Source organism: Conger conger, chromosome 9 (genome assembly GCF_963514075.1).
Source record: "Conger conger chromosome 9, fConCon1.1, whole genome shotgun sequence".
In the NCBI taxonomy this organism is placed as follows: Eukaryota; Metazoa; Chordata; class Actinopteri; order Anguilliformes; family Congridae; genus Conger; species Conger conger.
Window position 1 is genome coordinate 36416438 of NC_083768.1, and position 17527 is coordinate 36433964.

The 17527-nt window shown below is 42.8% G+C and overlaps 2 protein-coding genes across 4 annotated transcripts in view; both read left to right on the forward strand.

Annotated features, from left to right (window-relative positions):
• The first annotated feature begins 237 nt into the window (after positions 1-237).
• On the forward strand, positions 238-9825 carry kdsr (3-ketodihydrosphingosine reductase). 3 transcript variants are annotated; one of them, XR_009709619.1, is made up of 11 exons: positions 238-684; positions 2511-2600; positions 3542-3598; positions 3836-3901; positions 4225-4320; positions 5229-5420; positions 5831-5914; positions 6117-6200; positions 6611-6712; positions 6863-7023; positions 7126-9825. XR_009709619.1 is itself a non-coding variant. In XM_061256100.1 (11 exons), the coding sequence occupies exons 1-10, from the start codon at positions 496-498 to the stop codon at positions 6926-6928; spliced, it is 1026 nt and encodes a 341-aa protein (XP_061112084.1). In that variant the 5' UTR covers positions 238-495; the 3' UTR covers position 6929; positions 7126-9825. The 3 variants fall into 3 exon arrangements, 2 of the variants coding, with proteins under 2 accessions (XP_061112084.1, XP_061112083.1); XM_061256100.1 differs by having other exon boundaries at positions 6863-6929; XM_061256099.1 differs by lacking the exon at positions 6863-7023.
• A 5629-nt stretch (positions 9826-15454) lies between these two features.
• The window catches only part of LOC133137510 (apoptosis regulator Bcl-2-like), a 43039-nt gene continuing 40966 nt past the window's right edge, over positions 15455-17527 (forward strand). The window contains exons 1-2 of the mRNA XM_061255828.1: positions 15455-15990; positions 16297-16909. Of these exons, the coding sequence (XP_061111812.1) occupies positions 16391-16909 (519 nt within the window). The 5' untranslated portion in view covers positions 15455-15990; positions 16297-16390. The remainder of the gene's footprint in view (positions 15991-16296; positions 16910-17527) is intronic.

Below are 17527 nucleotides of genomic sequence, written 5' to 3' on the forward strand. Positions count from 1 at the left end.
ACGCATTACGTTATCTGCGCAGCTCTTCAAGTAGCTAGCTGTTGCGACGTCCACTTTTTGACAGGATCAGCGAACAGCTGAGGGCCGTGGAACGAACTACGGAAGTAGTATATTGCATTTCGGGAACTGTAGTCTCGTGTGTTGCGATCTTCATTACGTAAAAACGGCACCCTTATCAACAAAAACTACAATTCCCTAATCTAACCACCGCAATTACAGCTTCCGATGTGGCAGACGTCAAAGTGTATGGTTCGTTTTGTTTTGGTTCGTGTTGCATCTGGATGGACGGAGTGTTTGCTGTCGAAAGAGAAAGACTCGCGGTCACAATTAAACTAGACTTCTCGCTTAGTCTGTCACGTTGCCAAAGGCTCTCAAAACTCCTCCTCTAAACGAGTGATCACCTCCCCTGGTTGAGGAGCGCCTGCCCCTCTACTAGATACGCTCCTCCCGTATTCTGTGGCTAACGATATCGTTAGCATCTAGCTAAATTTATCCATGTCCGCCGAAGAGGGCTTGAGTTCTGCGATCTCGGACTGGTTCATCTTCAATTCCTGGTGGCTCCTTCTGCCTTTCGTCATGTTGCTGGTTGTTGCTGCATTTATTGTCGCCTTTGTGCTGTTGCTGTATATGATATCCCCGCTGATTAGTCCCAAACCTCTCAAATTAAACGGGGCCCACGTCGTGGTAAGTGCGAAATAACTGTGCAAAAGAAAAGCCAGCCAACAAGCAGGCGTATTCCCAGCTCTTAATTACTTTCAGGTTGCTAGCCAACTCGCTCCATTGCCTGGCAGGCTAGCTTGCTACCTCTACGTCGTTCGTCGCATAGCTATATGGACGATATAGACTAGTTTGCAATAATTCTCATGATGGAGCTAACGCTACTAGGAATATTTAGCACTTAGGTGGCTAACGTTAGCTTGCTAAGCATGACCTTTGTTTCTTATGCTGTGAAGAAAATGTAGATATTTGACACGTAACTTAGAAGCTTCTTTCTTGGTCGAATTAACACCTAGGTTAACATGCATAAGTTACTGTAGAAGCTTTTGTTGCGTGGTCTCTTGCTACGTTGACGAAACCGCTACTCAACAGCAAGCTACGTTAACATTAACGTAGTATACAGTAGCTACATAATTATAACGTTACCAAGATAACGTGACAGCCCTTGCTGTCAAGTGTCTTGCTCTTTTGAAACGACATTGACTGACTAAAATTGGTTTAAAAATGCCTGAAAACCTATAGTGTTTTCGCGACCAGTGGTTAACATTCTCATATTGTATGTTTGTGACAATACTTTTCGATTTTAAATGTATTTTCGCGGTTCAGTTGGACTTCTCTGTTAAATTAAGCGTAACGAGTGGCAGTTAATGTCTGATATGACCTTTACTCTGCCATTCACAGGGTATCCGTGTTAACATTTGAAAAGTAGCTTTTGCTTTCAATTTAGTAGTGATTGTGACATCAGCATTAGAATTTTCATATTTTCATATTTGTGATATCGTACCTTACACACCCCACACATATCTCTTACTGAACTGTGCATATGGGTATTGAGCAAACCGTTGTGTATTTACCTCTTTTTCTGTTGTAGGACCCTGACCTGTGTGTGTGCTCAAATGTATAACGTTTTCAACGTACACGCACTCAGAGTAAAAAGTAGGTTTAGAAGAACACTCACAAACAAATTACATTAAACATTAAACAAATTAAACAAATTAAATACTGGAAAGCTGGGTTTGTGCGAGCTGGAGAGTTGCTGGAGAGTGCTCTGAAGCTTCAATCATGATTTATAATAATAATTTTCTGAAAGGAATGAACAGCTTCATTAATCTAGTCATACTTCAATACACTGATCTACAGTAGGCTCTTGGCTGATCTGCATGGAACTGTTTGATACAAACATTTGCTTGAAACATATGACCAAAAATTGATTGGTAGTTGAATAATAAACTGTCAGCAGTCTGCAATGCAAACCTATGTTCTGAATAGCAAAGAGTAAAAAATATCATTCAATAAAATGTGTCAATACTTTGTCCCTCTTTCTCAACATAAAAATCAATGATATTGTGTGGTTGAGGAATATGGTCTATACTATGTGTTTTCATAAAATAGGTTACTCTAAAAATACATTTTACGGGCTAATTAAAAAACACTTTGGCATTCTAGGGCATCCTGGTGATCTTTCAACATCCTGAATTGTGAGACGTCAGAGGAATGCGCTTTCAGACCGCAGACCTACAGCTTGTGTTATTCCACATAGGCTCTGCAGTCTCTGCAATTTCCACAGTCTGTTTTTAAAAATATTATAATGGTGTGAAATGGTTTAATTAAGCCCTCAGAAATACGATGTTCGCCCTTAATAATGGAGCTGGACGTGGTATATCTCTCCCCAGTCCGCACAGACGCGTGTCCTGTTTGTGCAGCCTGACCCAGAAAGCTGCTGGTGGAAAGAAAGAAAACGCGGGTCAGGACAAAGAATAACCGCCATTCCTCCCTGGTCCCCCCCCCCCCAGGTGACTGGCGGATCCAGCGGGATCGGAAAGTGCATCGCCATGGAGTGCTACAGGCAGGGAGCCTTCATCACGCTGGTGGCGCGGGACGAGGTGAGTGGCGCTCCGCCCGGTTTTCGTGCAGCACGGTCCCGACAGGGCACAAGGAGTACTACGTGCGTGCGATCCAGCTGGGAACCAGAGGAAGGGAACACAACTGTGAAATGTGCTCCCATTTCACACTGCAGATCACAGCGCAGAACAAAATTAAGTTTGGTTGTATGTGCTGCCTAAGTAGTTTACTTTTGGTTCGCAACTGACTAATAAATTCAATGACATCAGTTTAGGTAGTTCTGTGGGACACTGGGCACTTGCAGGCACCTTGATCATCTTTTATGAATTATATGGTGTACAGCAAAAATGTACCTAAAATGGGATAAAATAGCTTGTGTTTTACATATTAAAATATTAGAGCGAAGGCAGAATAGGTCTCTATCCTGAAAGTATGAAACGCAATGTGCAAGCCCACGTAAATTGATGTCTTGCATGAAATAATAATTGTACACCGTTGCCCAATACAGGTGTCAGTGGCTGATGGAATCTTTGACTGATTGGGCCATTCAGATTCACTGCTGAAACACATTTATGGCCTAAATGTTGCTTGCTATTTGAAATCTTACTCAATGCCGTTACTAATGGTCTTACCATACACGTGAAATTGACTTTAAGCCAGCATTTCAGTTCAGATGAAAAAGCTGTTCTCTTTAAACTATCATTGCCGCACATCACATGATTATGTTTAAATGGTTATTGTGTGATGTCACGGGAGACATTCTTGTTAGTCATGAAAGTTCCCTGAAGGCAGGATCATTCACTATGTTTGCTATTATATTTCTAATTTCTTATTGCTTGATTACCATTTCTCATTCTTTTTAATATTCATCATTAGAAAAGGCACTAAGCAATTACTTTTTAATCGTGTTGCCTTGCCTCTTTCAGTAAGTTCCCTAATCAAGTAGATGGAATTGTGTGACTGTTATTTTTGTTTCCTCCAGAGTAAACTGGTTCAAGCCAAGAAAGAAGTTGAAAAATGTGCTATAAATGACAAGCAGGTTAGTAATGACGCATCTGTAGTTGTAACCCAGAAGGTGACTTGAATGGCACTTTCTGGAGTATGAACAGCTTGCAGGAACAAGAACCTCCACTGGCTCCTGCACTTTATGGAGCAGTTTTATGTTTTTTAATGACAGTCTTTACATTTGCACCAGTGCTCTGTGAGTTGTGAATGAAGTGAATTGGACTTGGATTAGTTTTTAGGCCCATATCTTATGACTTCCCTTCTCCTATAGGTGGTGCTCTGCATTTCTGTGGACGTGTCTAAAGACTACAGCCAGGTGGAGAGCGTCATCAAGCAAGTAGGTCCAAGGCAATTAGTGTCGCGTAGTGGTTAGAGAGCCGGGTCTTGGTAAGGTTGCAAGTCTGATTCCCTGGTTGGACCTAACCTGAATTGCTTCAGTATATAACCAGCTGTATAAAGTGATGTCTGAAAATGCAAAAATTGCTCTGCTAAATGCCTGTAATGTGACATAAATGAACGCAAAATGATGATAATCTTTTGGGAAGTATTTTGGACCATATGGAAGAGGCCCTTCGGCCTCCAGAGCCTGGAGCGCTGTGTTTGTGATGGAAACGTTGGGTGAGCTCTGAGCTGACGGGTTTTCGGGTCTCCTCATCGCAGGCCCAGGAGAAGCTGGGGCCTGTGGACATGCTGGTGAACTGCGCCGGCACGTCCGTCTCTGCCAAGTTCGAGGAGGTGGAAGTGGACCGCTTCCGGGTGAGTGCTGGACACCGCGCCCCAGGAGATCGCCTGCATGTCCGTCTCCCTCACCACCTGTCCTTTAGCCGGCCGCTGTTTAAAGGCCACTTCTTTAAGGGAGTGAAGCCAGTTGATCGTATGTAGTTTACCTTGCTATTAACATGAGTGTCTATCGGCCGGGGCCTCTCTGTGTGGAGTTAGCATGTTCTCCCCGTATTTGCGTGGGATTCCTCCGGGTACTCCAGTTTCCTCCCACAGTCCACATGTAGGTTAGGCTGATTGGAGAGTCTATGGATGAGTGAATTTTGGATTTTGAATGAATGAAGTAAATTAAGGAATGATCTATATGTCACTTAAGTATTTTCCCTTGGTTTGATTTTCATCATTATTCCACCATCAGTGTTTAAATAGACAGGCTTAAGGACATCTGTTAGAGTGGCTGATGTTCTTGTCCAGGGAGGAACCACTTTACTGCAGTGCTTTCCCTTTCTATAATTGGTCGATTAGCTTCATTTGGTTGGCCGAAGCTTGCCTCTGCTGTTCACATTCCTCAGGTCACAAGCTTCTTGAAGAGTGAAATGAGTGTCCCAGAGAAATGCAATTATACAGGCATGATAATGTTACCAAAATAAACTACACATGTCCCTGTGGCTGTGCTCAGCCTTTACAAGAAAGCCCTACAGACCTGTCTGCCTTGGAAACCCTACCCAACATGGTGTATCTCTCTCTCTCTCTCTCTCTCTCTCTCTCTCTCTCTCTCTCTCTCTCTCTCTCTCTCTCTCTCTCTCTCTCTCTCTCTCTCTCTCTCTCTCTCTCTCTCTCTCTCTCTCTCTCTCTCTCTCTCTCTCTCTCTCTGTGTGCATGCGCGTGTCTCTCTGTGTGTGTGCGTGCGCATGTCTCTCTGTCTCTCTCTGTCTCTGTGACAGAGCATGATGGAGGTGAACTACCTGGGCAGTGTGTACCCCACGCGTGCGGTCATCACCACCATGAAGGAGCGCAGGATGGGGCGCATCATGTTCGTGTCGTCACAGGCGGGCCAGATCGGCCTGTTCGGCTACACCGCCTACTCCCCGTCCAAGTTCGCCCTGCGCGGCCTGGCCGAGTCCCTGCAGATGGAGGTGGGTCTCCACGGCGACCGCTACAGACTCAGCATGGTGTCTTTTCACAGGGCCTTGCCCCGAGGAGCCGAGCATTATTATTAATTATTCATTATTGTTATTATTTATTAATTCGACAACTGTGCAGTGTCATAAATATCCAGCCCTATACGTGAATTTTATGCATTAAAGAATTCAGCCAGTTCAGTGTGCCTGCGTCATTGTGGTGTGGTAGAGTGCAGATCTGGGGTGTGCGGGTTTCAGTTTTCAGGGTGGGTCACTGCTGCTGGAGTACTGCTCTACAAGGAGACTTGCCTCACTGGCTGTTCAATTCCGCCCTGTTAATGAATCAAAATTGTAGTTTTGTTAATGTGGATTGTATCTGATGAGATGATGGTGAATTTAATGACCGATTCCATTTCCGTGTACAGATGAAGCCCTATAACATCTACGTGACCGTAGCCTATCCTCCAGACACAGACACTCCTGGCTTCGCAGAGGAGAACAAATCAAAGGTGGGCCATTGTTACTGTAACACTGTATGCTTGTGTGTATTTGTGTGTGAGTTGGTCAGTCAGACACACTGACGGCTAGTAGCTCACTGTGCTAATGGCTATCTGTGCCAATAGGCATCCATGTTAAACGCTGGGAATTCAGCCTGTCCAATGTGGAGAACTGATTTGGTGAACTGAACACTGATTTTTGCTGCCCCCGCAGCCTTTAGAGACGAAGATGATCTCGGAGACATCGGGGATCTGCCAGCCAGAGCAAGTTGCTAAAGTTATTGTCAAGGATGCGGTGGTAAGTCCTCTACTTTAGCTTTTTTCTAAGACTGTTTCTTAAGAAAAGAGAGAATATATATGTATATATTTTTTTTTAATGTATTGTGCCCTCATGAATGTATGGAACAATTCCATATTCTCAAACTAAGACATTATCAGAGACATTAAAGTTTCCACTGCCTCCTTCCCTGGCAAAACCACAGTGACAGTGAGGTTTGTACCAATAGGTCAGGTGACTTTGGGTTAAGGCAAATTAGAGTGACCCAGTCTGGCTTCCTGGCTTAAACTAGTCACTCATTCCATAATCGCAGAGTAGGAAATTAACCGTCTTGTAGCTTCTGTTCGCTTGTCAGAATCTGGACAGAGCTTTCAGTATAGAGAATGCCTCCCACTCTTAAGTGTGTTTGTCAATGTCTTTACCCTCCACAGCAAGGGAACTTCAGCAGCTCTGTGGGTCCTGATGGCTACATGCTCTCTGCCCTCACCTGTGGAATGTCCCCCGTCACCTCCATCACAGAGGGCCTCCAGCAGGTATGACACACACGCGCGCACACACACGCACTCTATCTGGAGCAGTGATTTCAGAGTACAACGTTCAGTTTGTGGACTGGGTGCAAAGGTCGGAGCTGAAGTTACAGAACTTCAGTTCACTTTGTGAAAATCTCTCATTCAAACCCACAGTCTCCCGGCTTCCTGACAGACACAAGAACGGCCTCGGTTGACCCGTCACAGACTGTGGTTGTGTAGAGTGAGTGTGAGCGCACCTTCGGTGTGAACAGCATGGCGGAATGCTAATTGTAGATGGCGAAGTGCGAGCCGTGGGAGTGTGAAACGCACGTGAGGTGTGTGAGCGCAGAGCAGATGTGCCGCTGTGATTGGGTCAGAGACGAGGGGGTGGGTCGCTCGGGGGAGACTGACTCTCGCGCCTGGCCTTCCTTCCGCAGATCGTGACCATGGGTCTCTTCCGCACCATCGCCCTCTTCTACCTGGGGAGTTTCGACAGCATCGTACGCCGGTGCATGATCCAGAGGGAGCAGTCCAAGGTCACGGACAAGAGCGAGTAACGCCTGCCCCTTCTCCAGCTCGCCCTGACCCCTGCCCTGACCCTAACCCCCAAAAAAATCCCCACCACGAGCAAGAGGAGATTCTAACCCTACCCCGTTATTCACTCACACCCCCCCCCCCCCCCTTCTACAAGCCCCCAGCTATGATGTCAGAGAGGGGCAACAGGGTGAGACGGCAAGGGAGGACGTGGTGGTGGTGATGATGTCATCGCAGGGCCGGCCTTGGATGAATGACCTCCAGTGCATATCCACCTGACATAGTCCAGATGTGTGTGTATGTGTATGTGAGTGTGTGTGTGTAAACTTGTTCTTAAACTGGTGTTCTTATTTTCCGCTTTCCTTCCCAAGTGTCTCATTGTGTTTGCAGTCCCAGAACATTTCAGTTTCACGGTTTGTCTTCACACTCAACCGCACTAAAAAGCCATGTCTCTAAAACTCCCTTCGTTTTGCTCTGATATAATCTAACATTGTGTCTGTCTTTATTTGCATTCCCTGTGTACAGACATTAGGAGGAATTCTAAACACAAATAAGTAGCAGGCTAATTGTACAGCACGTGTCCTGCTTGTGCTTTTGTGTTTGTCTGGGCCAGTGTGGTGAAGTCGGGTGCGCTGAAGTAACTGCTGTGCTTGTGTTTGGTTGGGATATGTACGTGTGCTTCATAGGCCTAACCAGTTCTCTGCTCTGAAATAGGAGATTAACGGTGTGAATGTGCCTCTTTTCATCACAAATTTCACAGGCTTTGAACTTAAAGAATTGGAAAATACAGCTTAATGTTGCTTACCTATTCGTTGCTGATTCTCTCTGCTCCCATGAAATCCATCCAAAAAACCGGTTTGTGGTGTCTGATTAAAAGACAAGATTGTGTATCGGTATAACACAGCAGATTTGGGAAAGTGATCGTTTTGTTTTGCGAAGGAGCGTGGTATTCATCACACTCTTGGTTCTTTGTCTCGAAGTCAAGAGGAGGATAGAAACATATATCGATGTATTCCCTGCGTCCCATGGAAACAAAATGGGGTCGGTCACCAAACGCAAAAAATTAGTCTGGGCGTCTTTCCGTTAACTTCCAGAATTAGCTGGTCATTCCAGTTCTTTGCGGGCAAAGAATAATTAGTATTATATTTGTTATTTCGGTGTTTCACCAATATGGCAGACTGATATTTGTGCCGCGCTCAGGTCTGTGGGAATGTGTCGGTTGGTACCGAGAGAGCCCGTTAACGCAAAGCCTTTTCACAGAGCGTTACCTCTGTACCAGGAATCCGTTTGTGACAGGTGTGATATATAACATAATATAATATGAGTTCCAGTTTGAGGACGGGGCTCTTTGACCGATTGCGTTCCTGTACTTGTGTAACTTGCATGCACCAGTTTTTTGGGGCAGGGTGTATGTGTGTCAATGTTGTTATGGAAACGCGCTCCTGGGAGGGAGGGGTGGGGGCGTGCGGGCTGAACAGGCTTGGACTCGCGGGTTCGAGGACTGCCTGTGTCAGCCTGGCGGGGGCGCTGGAGGGCACTTTATTGGTCAGTGTGTCCCGTTCCAGGTAGTCTTTCCAAATCCATTGGCTGTCCTGTGCTCTCCACACCCGCCCTCCACTGCACACACACACAAATGACCATTATTTAAAAAATAATAAATGATGTCAGTTCAAGTCTTCCTTTTCCTTGTGTCACCTTTTGGGAAGAATGTACTTCAGTACTATCCTTGACATTCAGAGAGGAAGTCACCGCACCGTTGTCTGAATGCCAAAATTATACTACAAAAATCTAGTCAATGCAATGCCACTGTATTTCAATTCTGCTGCTTTGTGTTACCTTAGAAATCGTTTGCAATTAAGCCAGGCACTAAAGCAGGGCCCATTCTAAGCCTTAAGAGATACCTACGGATTATGTTAACGCTAAAAGAATGGATCCATACGTAACTGTGGCTTAGTTGTTTATAGTTTTGCCGATGGCAGTCGTTTTCATTTACGTTTCGTAAAAACGGCCTTGCGTCAACCAGTGGAATGACGGTGAGACCAGATGACTCCATCGACGATGTTCTCATCTGACTTGGGCTCGAGGTTCTGTCCAGAACATGGTTGACGGAGCGCAGAATAGTGTCATGTTTCCAATATCTGTATATTTAAAATCTGTTTTTCATACTCTCACCATTAGGTTAAACTGTAGCAACAGGTAGTTCATAGCAGTTTGATATGTAGCTTATTGAAAAGCAATTTGTTTTTAGTTGACTGTTTTAAGCTATGCAAATCAAGCCTATGTTCTGATCTCTTCAAACAAAATTACATGTGAACTCTTTAATGCTGAGCACTAGTTCTAGAAGTTGTTGATGTTCTGTTGGAAGATGTGTAAAAAGAAAATGGCCTATAATTTGTATGTGTTGAAATTGACCAGAATAGATTCCGTTCATGTTTTTTTATGTTCCTTTTTGTTGTTTTTTGTTTTTGTTTTTTGCCAATCTTGTAAGAATTTCACCTCGTGTGCCATTTTAAAGAGGAAAATGAAGAGTGGAATGATGTTACTGTCTTATTTTTCTTACATGGGAAAAAAAAAACAGAACAAAATAAACAACTGGAAAATTTCCTATTGGTTTGTTTTGATTGCAGTGGACACATCACATCTTTTCATGTCTAGACGTTATTTTATGCTGATATTTGTTTAAATATGACACATTGTAATTGCACAGTTCTCCTTTGAATCTACTACTATTGCGCCTTTCGGCAATAGGGGGCAGTGTTGGCCGTTTCCTGAACACTACAGCATAAAACAGACCGCAGAACACGGTGTCTTCTGTGATATTAAAAGATGGTAATTTGCTATCTATTCTGTGCAATGATTTTCATTTACAAATTGAAGCAAACAAGTAAACCTTGTTGGAATTCAAACAGTTGGCCATTGTGTGTCTATTTGCAGTCTTAATCCAGTTTTCATAAAGGGTGTTTGATTAGTGAGCTGCGCAGAGGGTGTGGTTGCACCCGTTCCTGACAGACGAGCACAGTGCAGCCTGTTTACCGCTTTGGATAAAGCTACCAGAAGAACAGGCTCTTCGTCCTAACCAGCTTTTCATTCAAAATTCTTACCTCTGTGCCACCCCCAACAGGGAAACCATTCAACTCTCCACAGACGTCCTTATTTAGGGTGAACCGTGTAGCTTTCATTCCTATCTATTATCCAGTCATACCTATTTATACAGCTTGGTGTTTACTGAATAAATGTAGTGTAATTGGGTTGAAGAGGGAACATAGTGCTATGCAACCTCAGCTCCTCATGCACTAGATCATATTTCTGCCATTTCTGTCCCTTCTTAATTCATCTAAAAGGACATGCAAGGATTGCTCTGTCCTTTAACAACAAAATCCCATGCATTCACTCTTATTATTGCTGACTTCAATGTAATGCATTGTCACATTTTGCAGAGCATGCAGTATACAGGTGCATCTAAATAAATACATGTATCATGGAAAAGTTTTTTTGTTTTTTTCATATAGTCTACATTCTTTACACATAATGTGAAATATTTCAAGCCTTTTTTGTTTTAATCTTGATAATTATGGCTTACAGCTCATGAAAATCTAAAATCTATTTGAATATTAAATAAGACCAATCAAAAAAAGGATTTATAATATAGAAAATAATGAACACACTTCTGAAAAGTGTGTTCATTTATGCACTCAATACTTGGTAAGGGCTCCTTTTGCACAAATTACTGCATCAATGCGGTGTGGCATGGAGGCAATCAGCCTGTGGCACTGCTGAGATGTTATGGAAGCCCAGGTTGCTTTGATAACGGCCTTCAGCTCGTCTGTATTGTTTGGTCTGGTGTCTCATCTTCCTCTTGACAATACCCCATAGATTCTCTATGGGGCTCAGGTCAGGCGAGTTGGCTGGCCAATCAGGCACAGTAATACCATGGTCCAGTTACTAGTAGTTTTGGCACTGTGGGCAGGTGCCAAGTCCTGCTCGAAAAGGAAATCAGCATCTCCAAAAAGCTTGACAGCAGACGGAAGCATGAAGTGCTCTCATATCTCCAGGTAGACGGCTGCGTTTACTCTGGACTTGATAAAACACAGTGGACCAACACCAGCAAATGACATGGCACCCCAAATCATCACTTACTGGAAACTTCACACTGGACTTCAAGCAACTTGGATTATGTGCCTCTCCACTCTTCCCCCAGACTCTGGGACCTTGATTTCCAAATTAAATGCAAAATTTACTTTCATCTGAAAAGAGGATTTTGGAGCACTGAGCAACGGTCCAGGTTTTTTTCTCCTTAGCCCAGGTAAGATGCTTACCTGGCGTTGTCTCTGGTTCAGGAGTAGCTTGACACTAATAATGCGACAATGTAGCCCATTTCCTGGACACGTCTGTGCATGGTGGCTCATGCACTGACTGCCTCAGTCCACTCCTTGTGAAGCTCCCCCAAGTTCTTGAATTGGCTTTGCTTAACAATCCTCTCAAGGCTGCAGTCATCCCTGTTGCTTGTGCACCTTTTCCTACCACACTTTTCCCTTCCAGTGAACTTTCCATAAATATGCTTTGATACAGCACTGTGCAGCCAGCCCTTTCAGCAAATTTCTGTGGCTTACCCTCCTTGTGGAGGGTGTCAATGAGTGTCTTCTGGACAACTGACAAGTCAGCAGTCTTCCCCATGATTGCCCAACCAAGTATTGAGTGCATACCTGAACATACTTTTCATACTTTTTTTCGGTTCGTCTGGATTTTCATGAGCTGTAAGCCATAATCATCAAGATTAAAACAAAAAAAGGCTTGATATATTTCACTTAATGTGTAATGAATCCAGAAAATATGAAAGTTTCACTTTTCCACGATATTCCCATTTTTTGAGATGCACCTGTATTTTGCTCTCATTTGAAGTCCTAGGGTCAACTGAAGTGGATTGACAGTGACCTCAGTGATGCCACACTGATGGTTGTCATGGTGTTCGACACAAGCAGCTGGCCTGTAACTGTTGTTGGAAGGTAGATAGGTAAGGATGAAGGATTGACTCAAGGCCATAGTGGGACCCAACTCTATGGGCCAGATGGACAAGAAAAAGACATAAAGGCCCATGTTTTGACTTGATTCATCAGAAGATTTCGATGCAGTCCTTGGTTGCAAGAGAATTTAGACTGCAAAAGAAATGAGCAAGGAAGTAATTTTGGCACAAACATGAGACTGAGGACGAACAAATGTATTACATTGCCTTTGCTTTCCTCACTGGAGAATTATAAATATCTGAACATGCAGGGATTCTTAATGAGCTTAACTAATTAAAGTAATGTTACTGTTTACTGGCCACACACTAGTATGTCACATGCCCCAGTGCTGCTAGTGAAGGAATGCAATGCTGTAGATCCACATTCTGAACAATGTTCTGTGACAGCTGCTGCTATTTCCTTAGCCCTAGTTGGCCTGACATGCAAAATCCTTCATTTACTATTAGGGCTAACTGTAAGACCGTTATCTCTGCAATAGAGCCAAATCAGTCTCCATGAGAAAAATACTACCACTGTTTATCTGCACAAGTTGCTTTGTTGAAGTTTTTTTCCAATCACAAAAATTGGATCTAGAGCTGCTATACTTGACTATAGCACCAGGTTCCAATTTGAGTTTGCTTTCTTTAAGAAATTAGTTTAGAAAAATTTTAACCTATTTTGCCGTTTATTCACATTTGTGGATCTTTGAGAGGACAATCCACCTCCAATCTGGCTGCTGATTTCAAAGAGGCCATCTGCTGCCCCTTCTTAGGGTCGTGTGTGCGGTGTTCCTGCATGCGGGATGATTCGCATCACAAGGACAACATCAGTATTTTTGCATACAAGCTGGACAGTGATATTTTCTGTATCCTTTCACCACTGCCTCATTTTCCCAGACTGCGTTGAGAGATTTCTGCTTTACTGTGAACAAGAGAGAACGCAATGCAATATGGGTGGTTGTAGTTTTAGTAATAGAAAAATAACAGAGAAATTGTCAAATTCTCATTTTAATAATTCTACTGTATATACTGTACATACACAATGTATATACTGTTGCATTTGAAATACAATAAGGACAAAAATACAAAAATAATAGTTGTGAAATTATCCTTCAATGCTTATTTGGTGGGGCAACTAAATGGAGGCAATATTATAATATTATCATATGATATATCATAATACATATCATATTATGTCTGTGAAATTGTTTTGCCGGATTGTTCAGGGATTTAATGCCATACCATACACTGCAAAACAAAACAAAACAGTCCATCTTAAATATTTTAGAATTATATTTACACTTATTTCTATTATTGTTTGTAAACACTATTTATAGTGAGGTGAGTTTTTCAACATTTACCAACGGGGTAAGATAATTCCACTTGATAAAAAGTAAGTAAAAAGTAAATTGTCTGTAATTCTTTTAGTTTTCAGAAAATCTCAATATTTCTATCAGAAAACCTGATCAATTTTGATGATAAATATAATTTAAGGAATATACACCCCAGCAGTGCTATTATTTACTCCTTTACCATTTCATATTGGGTTTTTTTTTCCAATTATTATTATTTTTTATGATTTAAGTGGTTCTTTCTGTTTTTATAAGTCGTTTTTCAGTGTGACACAAAATTATTAAGCTGACAAATATTGACTGGTGAAATAACTGCCTTAAATGTGCGCACAGTGCAGTGCCATTGCCACTGTGTGCCTACCTCTTGTGGTGGCTTTTGCTGTAAACATGACTGTTTTCTTTTCAGGAGACCCGTGCCATTGCCTTGCGCTCCAGCCACATCCATCACGCTCTCTCCCAGCACACCACTCAGCAAGGACAAAGTAGCCATTGTCTCAATCCCAGAGTCCCACTTTCACTTCAAGGAGAAATGTGTCTGTGGGTAACCTCTTTAATTTCAGTCCAGGGTCCATCTGCTTGCTTTTCATGGCTTGTGCTTTGTGTGAATTCGGCCCCAATAGCGATTTAAAGGCATTCGCATATGTTTGCATTGTTTTGTATGAATTCATGTTTCTACACAGTATGTGATTCAGTGTGTTTCTGTGTGTGTGTGTGTGTGTGTGTGTGTGTGTGAGCATATGCACATGCACATGTGGCTGTGCATTTGTGAAGGCGTGCATGGGCCTGTGTTAGTGGTTATAGGCATGTGTGTGAACTGTCTACATGTCTGTCTTTTTCTATTATTTCAGAATCCTGTTTGAGAGACTGTCTTTTGTGAGAGAGAAGCATAATGGATAGAGAACTAGGATGTAGATGTAGATTCAATTACTAGGTGAGACACTGATATTGTGTCCTTGAGCAAGGGTACTACCGAATTGCTGTAGTACTTTCTCAGCTGTATATTTAAAGGCAAATGAGAGAAAACATGAAGCGTTGTATTAGCAGGTGCAACCCGGAGGCGTGAGGCGATGACATGGGGGTAGTGCTCCATATTGTGTCTGAGCTGTGGGCAGTGCTCCGGACCAGTGCACCAACATCGCCTGACCACCAGGGGGCCCTCATCAAAGGGTCCCCCCCCCCCCCCCCCCCAGTGTCTGGCACTTTTCAATTCAGGGTGAATATTGCAATAATTTATAAACTGCAGCACTTGCTGGTTTTCTTAACATGCAAGTAGGGCAACAGCAAGGGCCTCAAGATCAAAGAGAGTTCCTTCTTACCAATAAAAAAAAGTGCATCAATTACATTTCATTTGGAAACAAGGTGTTCTGAGGAAAATGTAAAAGTGTCCTTTTTTATTGCAGTAGAACAGCTATACAATACAGTTAAGGTTATAATGTAGTATGCATTAATGTAATACCAATATTAGCAACAATAATAATTACTTGTAATAATTATATAATTATGTTATTATTGTAATTATTGTTGTTGCTTTAAGTTAAGTTCTCCATCCAGTACACGTCACGTCATGTTGAAACGAAAAATATTCTACTGCACTGCATTACACTAACATTCTCAAATACGAGCTCCACTAACCCAAAACGTAATTAGTCTAGATTGGCTAATTGCCTGTCATATCATATCATAGCATTCAAGATATGCAATATGAAATATGAACGAGGAAGGATAAACGAGAATAAAGAATAAACAAGCCAAAAATATTGAGCATCATTCGACTTTTTCCATCATTCGTAAAGTCCATTCTCTATCTCCTACTTGCTGATTAAAAACTGTGAATGGTGTGACGTAGCGGAATACCTCACGAGAACCAGTAACTTCGTAAACCGAGAAGCAGAGGGGTGTAGCTCCAGAGTAACCCTCAGCTCGAGGCTTCTCTGCGGCATAGGCTACTGTTGCCTACGCGAAACGCCGCAGTGTATTCGCTGTCAAGCTTGAACTAGGTGCTCTGGACTTGATATCTGATACAGGCTCAACACTGCTTTGTAGAGGGGCTCTGTTTGCCTTAAATGTGCAGTGGATGTCATTTTTGTGTGATAAGTGCATTACGAGGGCTTACGCTTTCTCTTCCGTCTTTTTGGAGACGGTAGGCTACAAATATCAGAGGAATCGTAGGCTATACAAACAAGGATAATCAGTGTTGCTAATTTTATTTTTAAAGATCCTGGAAGACAGTCGTCGATGGAAGAATATAAGTGAAAAAACATTTGTTATTTTGGCTAGTGTAGTGAGTTCCATTTTAATACGGATACACTGAACTTGCTACTTTCCCAAGGATCGCTAAAAGGGGCGTAGCATACCGAGGAATACTGGTTGCTACAGTATCAAAACGGCAGTGGTGCACGTTTCGCCTGCACCATGAAGTAAGTAACCGAATGCGTTCGATTTGCCTTTTTTAAACAAAGTGTTGTCTTTTTTTGTTGGTTCGTATTTTCGCTTTGTTGATTGCTGATGTGTAGTAAGCTACAGTCTATTGCGTGGATATAACACATCGAAATTACTTTTTAAAATGTCAGCAGTTTTTTTCTTTTCTTTTCTTTTTTTTATAGAAATGGATAGATTTATACGACCATAATATTTTGTATTATTTCATTATTTTTTTAAATAAAAATATGGCACAGGTACCTACCTATGTATCACTTGCTGAAATCTTTCTCGTTATTTTACAGATTACACTCTTTGTATGTAACGTATTGCGGTTGGAGAATGCATTTAGCGTAACAATTATTGGAACTGATTTCGCCGAGACCTTTTAAAACCGTAATGGCAAACGAGATTGGTCACGATAATCGGAGTATAGTGGAAAAATATATTAGTCACAAACTCTTGAAAAAGGGGCATGTGTGGGAATTCCATCTGACCGAAGAAACGGATTCTCCAAATAATCTTTCTTCCGACTCCTCGCCAGTTTTGGCACGACGAGCACAGACAGCTGCCTTCAACCGGATTCCCCAACCGGACCCGCACGCTGCGCTTCACAGGGTTTTGCGTGAAGCAGGCGATGAAATTGAAAGGGTGTATCAGGACGACTTTGCAGAGATGTCACAGCAGTTGCATTTCACACCTAACACGGCACAAAGGAGGTTCGCGTCAGTTATAGAAGAGCTGTTCCGGGATGGGGTCAACTGGGGTCGAATTGTTGCCTTCTTCGAGTTCGGTGGGACGATGTGCGTTGAAAGTATGAACCGGGAGATGACGGCCCAAGTAGATAATATTGCGAGCTGGATGACGGAGTACCTGAATGGGCCGCTGCACAACTGGATCCAGGAGAATGGCGGTTGGGTATGTGAAATCTTTTATGTTTTTGATATCGTCAACAAATTCGTAGTCTCTCGCCTTGCAACCAAGGAAGCTTTCATTGTAATGACACAACCGACAGCACAGACGTCCCGATTTAAGGTCAGGTGGTTTGCATATAGTGTTTCCCACCAATAGGATGTTCTCTCACCGTCACACCTCCCACACGCCTTCTGTAGTGACCTAATGGCGCTCTGTCATCGCGAACTTTCAATGTGGCATCTGCTGCGTGGCTGTAAGGTTAAGTATATTTGTATTCGATGTTCACATAGCCTACTCTTCAGTGATATTTGTCTGGACAAGCACTACCGGTTTAGCTAGAGAAAAGGAAAGACCAGCAAGAAATGATCATTCATAGGTTGGCTATCTGGTTTCAATATAGCCTAACATATCTATAATGTCTCACCCTGCTTTCTATTTAATACTGTTGGTTTAAAACACGATAATGTCTGACAATGAGAACTGACCATTCAGGTCGTTATTTTGCCTTGAGCGACTTCTGAAGGAGCGCGCCGTCTCGGAATTATTGTGACAGTGCATGCGCAGGATGGAACCTCCTGTCCCTGGCATAGGCTATATTAGGCTCTTGCATAAATTCATGAC

Excerpts from the sequence above, each read along its gene's own strand:
- kdsr (XM_061256099.1), top strand. The coding sequence starts at position 496 with ATGTCCGCCGAAGAGGGCTTGAGTTCTGCGATCTCGGACTGGTTCATC. Across the intron at positions 3,599-3,835 it reads GTGCTATAAATGACAAGCAG|GTGGTGCTCTGCATTTCTGT; the intron begins GTTAGTAATGAC and ends CTTCTCCTATAG. Across the intron at positions 4,321-5,228 it reads TGGAAGTGGACCGCTTCCGG|AGCATGATGGAGGTGAACTA; the intron begins GTGAGTGCTGGA and ends TCTCTGTGACAG.